The following is a 12,777-nucleotide window of genomic DNA, read 5'->3' on the forward strand; positions in this document are numbered from 1 at the left end:
CGTCTCAATGGTGTCTCTGATGAAGATAGGCTTTATTTTCTGCTATAAAATTGCGATATTGCCGATAACCAAATAAAATCAGTGTAGAAATGAAATATATAAATATAACAAATAAATGTAAAATTAATTGACAATATAAAAAAGGAGGTCCATTGTAATTAGAGAAAATATATCTTGAAATCCAATATAAAAGTATTTTTATTATTATTTCAATGTATTTATTATACTATATTAAAAAAATACGAGTTCTTTAATTTGCAATTAATTAAATCTTAATAAATGTTTTAAAGAGGTCCCTAAAAAAATAAATCTAAATGAGTTACTAAGCGGGTAATAATAATAATTATTATTATTATTAATAATATTTGTTTATATTTGTATTATTCTTATTATTATTCTTATTATTAATAATAATAATCTTATATTTTTATTATTATTTTATTATTTTTATTATTATTATTATTATTATAATTTATTAGCAGCGATTCGTCGCGCATGCTCTTTTAAGGCATCCCTAAGCTGTAGGAATACAAGACGCGGAATTAGTATCAATTTCGTGGAGGAACACGGGAAACCCAACATTCCGAGCTCGTTAATGGAGCTCCTGTGGTCAGTTGTTAAATGACATTGAAATCCGCTTTCTGGAGCAATAAGCCATTCTTGGTCACTTATGAAGAATAGTTGATGAGGACGGGACGTGGCCATGAGAAGATGCAGCGGACGGGGAGCTCGCTGTGGCTTTTAATCGATCGGGGGGGGGTTACTTGTAACATTGTAGCACTTTGTTTTTTTATTTGACGCAAAGAACAGGAGGGAATTTATTTCAAAGGAGGAGAAACGTTAGAAGAAGAAGCCAAAATCTAACACTAGAGCGTCAGAGACTGAGATGGAATGGAAGGAAGTTTTACTTTACTGAGAGGGTGGTAGATAAGTGGAAATGCCTCCCAGCAGAGGTGAGAGAGTCTCTACAACAGGAACAACTTGAAGTTAAACAAGTGGGGGTTTTTGCCCATATCCCGCACCTAATCATTTAATGGTTGTTTTTTGCATTATCCTGCTGGTAGTGGTTTGCTGCCTGGAAAGCCCTACGGTGAAATGATTTTATCCGACGAGCGGCAATCTACAAATGTCTTGCTCTTAATATAATTAGGGTTATTTATAAAAGGCATAAGCCGGGCTAACAAGGGGAATCGAGACAACAGACATGCCCTGGGGCAGAGGGATGGTGCCACGTCTGTTAGAAGAAAGAGTTGGCTTGACCTGTTGGGTGGGATGCAGGGGACGTTGGGTATGAGGAGCCATCGTTCTTCTCGATGCTTTTATAGAGTATTTGCAGGTCTGGATTTATCTTTAGATTTGGGATGGGGATTTTGGAACTTTTTTTTAGGGACAAGAACCAATTTAAGAAAATGACCAAAGATTCCAGGATGTCTTCTCCTTGGTATGGTCCATTGGTAGGTTCTCAAGAGCTTTTTTGATGGACATTTGAAGACTATAGACCCAACTTAATTGAAAGTTTTTAAAGTAAAGGAAGTGACACTCGCCAACTCGTTAGACGTCCCATGGGGACTTCCATTAGATTACTGATATCAGAAGAGACAGCTCTTTGTGATTTATTGCCAAACACATCATTATCTAACGACTTCTGGAAACATTCCAGCCTCCCGCTGATTACCAGAGTGAATATTTAATTCCATTTTATTTGGGAGGATTGTGCCCCAGAGTTCTTAATGAAGAAGCCAGCACTGTATAAAGGTCCAATTACATATTTAGAGTACTTTAGGGCAGCTTATTGTTCTTTTGGCCACCAAAGCATTATTAAGGTGCACATTTTGGATATTTCAGTAGGTGTAAAATTATAAGAATTTACTGGCAATAAAGAAAATTTTCTTTGGTTCAATCAGATTTAATCGTCTACTTGCTATTAGATCAACAACTTTAAATACTTTCAGAATTAGTTAACTGTAAGCAAAAAAAAAAAATAAAAAATATATAAATATAAAAATATATATAAATTATAAAATAAAATGCTAATATATAAAGATATACAATTATTATTAATTCAACATTTTTAAAAATGGTAAAAACTCAAAACCGTTTTTTTTTTTTAAATAGCGCTCAGTAGAAGACAAAAAAATGTAAAATCTCTGAAAATAATGAAGATTTATAAGAATACCCAATGGAATAATGGGAAACTGTAGTATTAATTTTTTTAAGGATAATACTTAATAATTGCTTTCTGTCAGTGGCATGCGCTTGGGGTACGGGGGAAAAAAAACTCTAAACCCCAAAATGCTTTGTATTAAAGAAAAAAACTAGAACATTTTTAAATATTTGTCACATATATATATATTTTTTATATATATATTTTTTTTATTATATATTTTTTTTTTATTATATTTTTTATTATATTATTTATATTATATAAAATATAATATATTTATTATATATATTATATTATTTATATTATATATAATATATTTTTTATATATATTATATTATTTATATTATATATAATATATTTATTATATATATTATATTGTTTATATTATATATAATATAATATATATAATATATATATATATATGATATTATATATATTATGAGGTGAGATTTCTTCACGCTGTAACAGGCTGTTTTATGAGATGGCCTCATTGTTGAATTGTTCTGTAGAATGTTGGCGGAGTTTCTTCCTCCGGGATAATAGACCGGCCTTTTGTTATACAGAATTGTGGTGAAATCAGCTGGGGATGCACTTTACGGAAACCTAAGGCTATTGAGTTTACAATCCAACGTACCGCACGAGCATTAACAAGCTTCGTAATTGCCGTCTTCAAGACGGAGCGCTTCGCTAGTTCCTCTGCTCCATGCTGGGCCCTAAAAGCCTGACAGAGGGGGTTTCATTATGAAAATATGACAGATATCCGGGCTCAGTAGCTTGCAAAACCTGCCGTTAAACTTATACAGATACATTAGATATGAAAAAGTAAGGATTTTTTGGTTATTTTAGGTTTGTTGTAGACCATCGATGGTCAATGGGGCTTTCATGAAGGTCTTGAGGTTCTTCCATAATATAAATAAAAAAATATATATATTTCTAGGAGATACGTTTAGTCTTAATTCTTTAATATGTAGTGAAAGGCTGGCTCTGTCTTTATTTTGGAGGAGAAACATCATGAGGTTCCCCCTTGATCATGAATAGTTGATGGAGTCATGCTATGATATCATAAGGGGTGAAAAATTGCATCACTCATGTTTTTTTTTTTTTTATTTCTGCAAAAAATATTTTGGGATAAATGCTTCTAGCGTTCCTGTTTAACCGACATAGTGAAGACCAAGCGCAGAATGAATATTGAAACATATCTCCACGGGCATTTAAAGATGGCTGCTTGAGGTCTTGCTTTAAGGTTGTCGCTGTTCTAAGATGCTCTGTGGGGCTTTGCGATCGGCCCTGGCTGCCACGAGACGCATGAATCGGGGGGAATGCCAGCATGTCTGAAGCCGCTCCGCCATCCTTCGTTTTCCTACCGCATGCTACAATTTTGATTAATGTTGGGAATGGCCAAAAACTCTCATCAGTAGCCAATGATAAGCACAGAATGGAAAACACGGAACCGCCAACCTCTGGCGTGGGTCATGTTTAATATTATTAGAGGAAAAAAAATATACAAAGTATTCATCTTGGACTTTGGCCAAAAATAATTGGAAAAATGGCCGGTTTTAAAGTGTACAAAAATTGGATTTATAAACAATAATGTAAGTTTAAAGGAATCAGCACAAAATATTTATGAAGTTTAATGTGCATTCATTACAGATTTTTATTAAAATTTATACCGCTGCTTTATCATTGGGTTGCTGATTTAAAGTGCGACGCGGCCGCGATTTGACGGACAGGGTGGTGTCGGAGGCTATTTCGCCGCCCTCTGTGATTGTGAATATCCTCATGTTCTTATCATCCTTTGGTACCCGCTGCAGGACGCACATGGAAGAATTCAGTATGGATCATTCTTATTCGCAGTGAGTTGCGCATGCCGCATATTGTCTCCTATTGAAGGTTTAAGTTATGGGAGGAGAACTTACACACCATACACTAACACACACACTCTAACACACTGACTCACACACTCTAATGCTATACACATTCTAACACCATACAGTAACACAAGCACACATGCTAACACCATCCTCTCACACACACACACTAACACCATACACTAACACACACACTCTAACATACTGACTCACATACTCTAATGCTATACACATTCTAACACCATACAGTAACACAAGCACACATGCTAACACCATCCTCTCACACACACACACTAACACCATACACTAACACACACTCTAACATACTGACTCACATACTCTAATGCTATACACATTCTAACACCATACAGTAACACAAGCACACATGCTAACACCATCCTCTCACACACACACACTAACACCATACACTAACACACACTCTAACATACTGACTCACACACTCTAATGCTATACACATTCTAACACCATACAGTAACACAAGCACACATGCTAACACCATTCTCACACACACACACACTAACACCATACACTAACACACACTCTAACATACTGACTCACATACTCTAATGCTATACACATTCTAACACCATACAGTAACACAAGCACACATGCTAACACCATCCTCTCACACACACACACTAACACACACACTCTAACATACTGACTCACATACTCTAATGCTATACACATTCTAACACCATACAGTAACACAAGCACACATGCTAACACCATCCTCTCACACACACACACTAACACCATACACTAACACACACTCTAACATACTGACTCACACACTCTAATGCTATACACATTCTAACACCATACAGTAACACAAGCACACATGCTAACACCATTCTCACACACACACACACTAACACCATACACTAACACATACACCTCATTGCCCTAAAGTAACACACACACTCACTATAACACCATACATTTACAAACACCCATTCACTCTAACACCAGACACATATGTAAACACACACACTGTGACTCTTTCTCATCATCACCAGTGCAGCATATAAACTCTCCCTCGCTGCTGACGCTCTACTAGTACTGGGTCACTTATAGTGTGTCACGTGACGCTCGGCATCCTCCCCTGGATCACAACAATTCTCCCCAACTAATCCGCTGATTTCTCCTGCTGTAAAGACTCAGATCTTAGTCCGTCCCTGGCCTCAGATTCAGGAGCCATATGCCTATCCCATGTCTATAGGCTGGATATTGGGGGGGTCAAACCACAGGACTGGGGGTACTGGGAACCATTGGTAGTACTTCTATCACCCAGAAGTTCTATACAGTATATATATCATTTTATATATATACTGTACTCACTGCAGAGCAGTACCCATCATGGGCAGCCTCAGGGGTAATTATAATTAGCATCTGCCCTCCCTGAAGCCCGGCTTCCATACTTGACACCCATAGACTTGCAAGTAGCTCCTTAGAAGACCGCCTGTGTATAATACTCGCCGTAACCTGGTATTATCGCCAGAAATCATTTTAAAGCTTTCCTTGTAACTAAGCAGCACCTCGTTCGGTGCGTGCAGCGTATTAAGCAGCCCGCAGGTAAACCTGTCTTATTCCTGCGAATTCCATGGAAAGTGCAGACGATATTCCTTGTGATTACAGAACGTTCTATTCCACTAATCCCGTGCCAAGTAAGAGTCCTTCCCCTGTACTTTATAATTATAATCAATTAGCGTCAGGCTGCAGCGGCCCTAATTGGGACGGGATTAGGGAGGTCAGGGCACAGGAGTTGGTAACCAAAGACTAAAAGGAAGGAGGTACCATCAATCAAAGCGGAGCGCACGGAACCGAGGTTCAGGCTACAAGGGGAGAGAGAGCTCAGAGCTTAGACTCCAGGACAAAGAGAGAGCCCCCAAAATGATCCCGGACCCCCTTCGTTTTAATCGGTACGTCACGCCGTGACTCGTTGAAATGTTACACTAATGTGATCACAGCAGCCAGGCATGCGAAGGAGCTCATAACCACCGAGTGTCCCTGTTTGGTTTGGCCAGTCCCTCTCAGACCCAAACCCCTGTGTGCCTCTATCCTCTTCTGGTGCTCTTATTTGCTCCCCTGATGCCCCTCTTTCTTCCCCCACCTGCCCCTCTCTACTCCCCTGATACCCCTCCTTCCTCCCCTGATGCCCCTCTTGCCTCTCCTGATGCCCCTCTTTTCTAGGAGGTCAAAATGTTTGCTGGGTATGAGGGGATCGCAGGGTTCTACAGCCCTAAAAGCCCCGATAATGTGTATAGAGGAGCCCTGACCTCAACCCCATCGAGCACCTTTGGGATGAACTGGAACGGAGATTGGGCGTCTCGTCCAACATCAATGTCTGACCTCACAAACGCTCTACTGGACCAATGGGCAAAAATTCCCACAGAAACCCCCCAAAATCCTGTGGAAAGAATGGAAGCTGTTACAGCTGCAAAGGGGGGAGGGGGCAACTTCATATTAACGTCTGTGTATTCAGAATATGATGTCATCAAAGTCCCTGTTGGTGTAACGGTCCGGTGTCCCAATACTTGTCCATACAGCGTATGTAGTTTGATACATTGTTATTTGATGCTCTGTCTCTATATATCGGATGGTCATGCATTATTGATTCCCGGGGGTAGCTGCAGCCTCTCCTGCTGGGATGATGATTCATGTTTACACGACCAATGGCGGCGATTCCGACGCACCGGGAGAACCTTGTTTAGCGTTTCTCAGCAATTCTCGCCAAATAAATTCTAGCTCTGGCAGAAGTCCCCGTGCGGCGGGCACCTGGCCCCGTGGGGTATATCGATGACATTTCTTGACTATGTGTTGAAAGTTCTATAAATAAGTTTCTGTTTTCTGATATCCTACGGGTGCTGTGAATATGAAGGTGGACTCAAAAGTCCTTACGTTGATGATCTGCTTCTTAATTATAGATATTTCTGATATAAATAATTTAGAATTTGACGAATTTGGGTTTTTTTGGTCTCAATGAGAGGTCTAGCTTGTAATTTCTATTCTGCTCTGCCTACTTCAGCTTTAAATATAAAGTTTGAAATAATTTTTGTAAAGTAGGTGTTGATACAAAAATAAGTTTTTCCACATTTAAAAAACCCTATATATATATATATATATCCTTATGTGTGTATATATATATATATATATATATATATCCTTATGTGTGTATACATATATCCCTATGTGTGTGTATATATATATCCTTATGTGTGTATATATATATCCCTATGTGTGTATATATATACCGTATTGGCTCGGATATAGGCCGCCCCCGTATATAGGCCGCACCCTAAAAGTTTGGTGCTTTTTTAAAGAAAAAGTTTTTTTTCTTTAAAAAAGCACCAAAAAAAACATGCTGCCACTCTGCCCCCCCCCCGAGATACGCTGCCACTGTCCTCCCTCCCTGAGATACGCTGCCGCTGTCCTCCCTCCCCGCGATACGCTGCCGCTGCCGCTGTCCTCCCTCCCCGCGATACGCTGCCGCTGTCCTCCCTCCCCGAGATCCGCTGCCGCTGTCCTCCCTCCCCGAGATCCGCTGCCGCTGTCCTCCCTCCCTGAGATCCGCTGCCGCTGTCCTCCCTCCCCGCGATACGCTGCCGCTGTCCTCCCTCCCCGCGATACGCTGCCGCTGTCCTCCCTCCCCGCGATACGCTGCCGCTGTCCTCCCTCCCCGCGATACGCTGCCGCTGTCCTCCCTCCCCGCGATACGCTGCCGCTGTCCTCCTCTGCCCCCCCTCCCCCTCGACTTACCGGAGCAGACTCCCGGGTGTCTTGCGGGGCCGGCGAGGGACATCTACGCAATACGCGTATGCAACTTCCGGTACCGGAAGTTGCATGCGCGTATTGCGTAAATGTCTCCCGCCGGCCCCGCAAGACACCCGGGAGTCTGCTCCGGTAAGTCGGGGGTGGGCAGAGGTAAAACGCTTAGATAACCTCCCGTGCCGGCACCCCCCCCCCGTGGGAAGTGCTGGCAGGGGAGGCTGTCTGAGCGTATCGGGGAGAAGGATGCAGGTCCCCTGCACCGCTGCGGGGGATCTGTATCCTAACCCCGCTGCCTGCCCGGCGCCCGGGACTGCATGTCCCGGGCGTCGGGCGCTAGAGCCCGAATATAGGCCGCACCCCCACTTTAAAAACTTAAAGTGGGGGAAAAAAGTGCGGCCTATATTCGAGCCAATACGGTATATATCCTTATGTATCCACGATAAGATGAAGAATATCTATGAGGTTATTATAATTACGAGACCCATCTAACGCCGCCAACAATGATACCATGACACCCTGTGCTGTACAGACAGTCCCGACACCTTGGACCTCTGTAACCTGTTATGTACCTGCAGTTCCGCTGCCCGCGGTGTTCCGATAAAACATTTCTTAGTCGTTTTGACCAAGTCTTAATTACCAATTAGACTTTTGATCCCAGCATGTTAGAATTACAATATACATTCAGTTTCCGCTCGACCAGGCGGCCGGGTTATATTATAATACGCCAGAATCTGTCTCGTTTTGGATTTATTTATTTTGCTCCTGTGCCAAGCCGTCCCTTTGACTTAAATTTTTTCTTACAAAGTCAGGAACCTTTAATTGATGAAATAGAAACTCAGCACGGGTTCTGCACCCTGTAACAATTTTACCGGCGTCGTAATACAGCACCCAGGCCACCAGCAACGCACCGGGATGAAGATGCCGTCACTAAGGACCTCGCCTTTAGGTCCGTGGGCTGAGGTTCCGTGTGTTCTGGAAACTTCTGGTTCTGGAATATAAATTCGCTTCCGGAAGATGTTCCAGTTTCTCACACACCTGAGGTTGTGGAAGGGCTGCATGGGTTTAGTTTCGTGGTTCCATCTTTGGCATCTCCAACCTGTTGGGTCAAAACTACTACAAAGCACAGTAGGAGTGTATAGTCCAGGGTCCCCAATTTCATTCCCTATGGACCCCCAACAAATCAGGAGTTGTGGATGTCTTCTTGTCGGTCTGTCTGACCTTTGCTTAAAAGACCCACCTGGACATTTGTCAGAGGGCCCTGAAACATGCTGGGCCCATAAGAAGTTGAGCTCGTTGGCCACTGGTGTAGAGCTCAAAACGATTGTGTGGAGTAGAAGCCTGGTTTTTCTATACCCCCCTGTAACTTTCCCAGCTCATGTCTATAGTTCATGTTCTTCAGTCCATACTTTGTAGATTCCTCATAAACTCAAGCGGCTGAGAGTAATGTGTGTGCCACGAGCTCTCGTACCACTCCAGATACCGATTCCTCCCACCCCATGAGATCATCGTTCTGGGATTTTTATAACAGACGCGAGGCTTGGGTTATCGGGCCGAGGATACGACGTATCGATCTGTTTGTGTTTTGTGTCTCTAATGCACTGAATTATTTCCCGGAATGAATTCATGAGTAGGCATTTCAGGAACGCTCCGTGGGGTCGGAGATATACCCGGCTTGGATTTTATCACGGTTGAAATGCGTGGCTTGATGGTTTTGGTTTAGTTCTTGCAAGGTTTTTGAAGGTTTCAGGTCTCCTGACCGAAAGGCCCCACTATAGAAATGGGGAACGCCTCATGGCTTTCAAGAACCTCTCAACATTTTTGTCTCTTTTAATGGTACCATTTTTTTACTTACTATAAGAAGTACCCCATCTTGTGGTTGGCCTTAACTGTACTCTCATCTTTTGGTTGGCCTTGACAGTACTCTCGTCTTGTGGTTGGCCTTGACAGTGCTCCCATCTTGTGGTTGGCCGTGACAGTGCTCCCATCTTGTGGTTGGCCGTGACAGTGCTCCCATCTTGTGGTTGGCCGTGACAGTGCTCCCATCTTGTGGTTGGCCGTGACAGTACTCCCATCTTGTGGTTGGCCGTGACAGTACTCCCATCTTGTGGTTGGCCGTGACAGTACACCCATCTTGCGGTTGGCACATTAATTAATTAGTGAAGTGAGGTTTTTGGACAGCTAGTGATGTCTATGCTGGTATTACTGATTAGATTCAACGGAGCATTTTCACTCTTCTAAGTACAAATCAAACCGATTATCTAGCTTGTGGCCCCAGAGTGGTTTTAGGGGAGGCCTAGAGGGATTGTTTCTCCTATACAGGGTCACTTGGGAGGTATGGTTTTTGCAGAAGAAGTTAATTGAGGTCATCCTTTTATAATGCATAGCAGGCTGAAATGTTCAGCTCTTGTGGTCTGGCTCAATAGTACAATACCCGACACCCTCACCGCAGCCAATGTACAGAACAAGAATGGCAGGGACGTAAATTGGAAGAGTTCACCCACGGGGAGATAGCGTGATCTGTCACAACGCACGCCTCTGTCCCTTGTATGCTTCATTCACTATGTGGCTATAAATACACGCGCATTCTCACGCTACGGGAGTCTCCGGGAATCCTAGCTTTATTGGGGGAGGGAACGTGGGTGAGGATTAAGATCTGATCTCCGTGATTGTAGTGATTTGAAGGGTGGTCCGTGGTCGGGATGGGGGGGGATCTGTCAGCTGCCTCCACTTTCTAGATACACAGAGAAGAATCAACTGACCTAGAATGTTCTCACCTCACCCCTTCGTCGTGGACCGTCTAACATTAATTGACCCCCCGATAGCGCCGCTGCTTCTCTTATTATTTAAAATGCGCCCCTCGTACACTCTATTTAATCCCTCAACACTCATAAATGTGTCCTCTCACTTTCTAGAGTGTGCGTGTGTTTCCTACCCAGTCTTATTAGTAGGATTCACATTACATTTTATTAATAGAGCTCTAGCGGATTCCGTGGCGGTGTGTAAAACCCGGCAGAGAAGGAGAAGAGAGCCCTGCTCGTGTGAGCTTACAATCTATTCCATTACTGAAGCCGTGGTCTCCACAATCGGACGGCGGATTCTAAATGAGATCTCGCCGGTAATCTATGAAGCAGCGTTGGTTCATCTCTTTTTTTTAAATTTAGTGTTTTGGAAGCTTTGCGTTTAGATGAAGGTATGAGGTCATGGCTCCTTTATGGGGAAACAATCCCAGGTTCTGCTCCCACCCGCGGGTCTCCTTTTGAACGCCACAAATAAGAGCTCAGCATTGCTTTCTTTTCTGAATTCCACCGCCTCTGCAATTTACAGCTCAGCGGTAATTCACTGGAAATAACGTTTTTATGCATTCGTTAACGTTCTTCTTCTGAAACTATATGAAAATAGCCCATTTTGACTTAATGGTGTGAATGTATGCGAAAGCACAGACCCCGAGTGACCTTGTTTTGTCTAATCAGTCCCTGCTTGGTTCTCCAACTTCTGATGCTTCTCTTACCGCAATGTGCCCCTCTTTCCTCTGCCATACCGTCTTTCCTCCAATGGTGCCCCTCTTTCCTCTGCCATGCCCCTCTTTCCTCTCCTGATGCCCCCTAGGAGGTCAGAATGTTTGCTGGGTATGAGGGGATCGCAGGGTTCTACAGCCCTAAAACCCCCGATAATGTGTATAGAAACAGCTTTATAAATTAAACGGGGGAAATAAAACCCCATTCTTCTTCTTATAAATGCCTCCTCCGGTTATGAGGTCCTCCAGGTGTTAGTTTTCCTTGTATGTGGACAGAGGGAGTCTAGTTCCTGGACTTTTAGGGGTCCTTGAGGACCGGAAACCAATGGTCTGATGGCTGCAGCAGGTATGACATCATGTCCCAGGGCCATATGATGTCATGGATAAGCAAGAGAACAAAAAAGTAATCTATTTGTTGGTGGAGTCTTACTGATACGGCACACACTGTTCCACGCTCACCAGAGCTTACAGTCTAACGCATCGGTAGTTTATACGCGTTTATTAAATACACAGAACTGTAAAAAGTAGGTTTCGGGAAAGTGACGTTTTTGGTTTTTTTGAAATTCGACCTTTACTTCTTTGGCTTTCTAAATGGCCGCGTCCAACGCGATGACTTCTATTATGAATTCACTTTGTAACACATTAGCCTTCCGGAGAACGCCGGCTCCGCATTAACATAATGGCACCGGCAATTTTCCCATCTCTGAAGCCTAACTAAAAAAAATGCATTATTATCTGGCAGGTTTGGGTTAGGAAGTCTCGTTAACCGTTTGCGTGCCGGACCATAGAAGGGTACCGGGGCTTGTAGGGGTCGGGTGGCCATCGTACGCGAGAATGAGATTTGTTACACGTCGTGTTTGATACAAAGTTGCATATCCACCTGGATTCACGTTCTCCTCTGTTTATTTCAGGGTCCAGGTGGAGTTCTACGTCAACGAAAACACATTCAAGGAGAGACTCAAACTGTTCTTCATCAAAAACCAAAGATCAAGTGAGTTTACTGAACTTGGAACTAATGGGGATTCCAAAAAAGTTATGGATTCTGGTCCTCTTTCTTATCTGGGGGGGCTGATATAGATTAGAGGCTTAGAGGTAATGTACATTACTGAAATGGTCGTAGATAAGCAGAACAGATTCTCAGTGGAGGTGGTAGAGGGTAATACAGTGAGGGGATTAAACATGCGCGGGATAGACATACGGCTCCTGAATCTAAGACGAGACCAACGGCTGATTAAGGTTTGAGTCTTTACAGCAAGAGAAACGAGCGACTAGACGGGGGCCGGATGGGGCCGATCTCCCAGTAGGTTCTATGTTTCTATAAAGGGTTAAAGAAAGAAAAAAATCTAGCAAAGGGATCGGAGCGATCGTTGTAATGCCCGGACTCACACTGCCACCTACTGGCCGCTCTTGATTTATCACAATAATCGTGGGAGTTTTAT

At 42.9% G+C, this 12,777-nt stretch overlaps 2 protein-coding genes across 2 annotated transcripts in view; one reads left to right on the plus strand and one right to left on the minus strand.

The window, feature by feature from the left end:
* The window catches only part of KCNT1 (potassium sodium-activated channel subfamily T member 1), a 58,266-nt gene that overhangs the window by 13,018 nt on the left and 32,471 nt on the right, over positions 1-12,777 (plus strand). Inside the window, exon 2 of the mRNA XM_053473680.1 lies at positions 12,250-12,329. Within this exon, the coding sequence (XP_053329655.1) occupies positions 12,250-12,329 (80 nt within the window). The remainder of the gene's footprint in view (positions 1-12,249; positions 12,330-12,777) is intronic.
* UBAC1 (UBA domain containing 1) overlaps positions 1-12,777 on the minus strand; it is a 105,128-nt gene that overhangs the window by 6,677 nt on the left and 85,674 nt on the right. The gene's annotated exons all lie outside the window — the stretch shown is intronic.

Source organism: Spea bombifrons, chromosome 8 (genome assembly GCF_027358695.1).
Source record: "Spea bombifrons isolate aSpeBom1 chromosome 8, aSpeBom1.2.pri, whole genome shotgun sequence".
In the NCBI taxonomy this organism is placed as follows: domain Eukaryota; kingdom Metazoa; phylum Chordata; class Amphibia; order Anura; family Pelobatidae; genus Spea; species Spea bombifrons.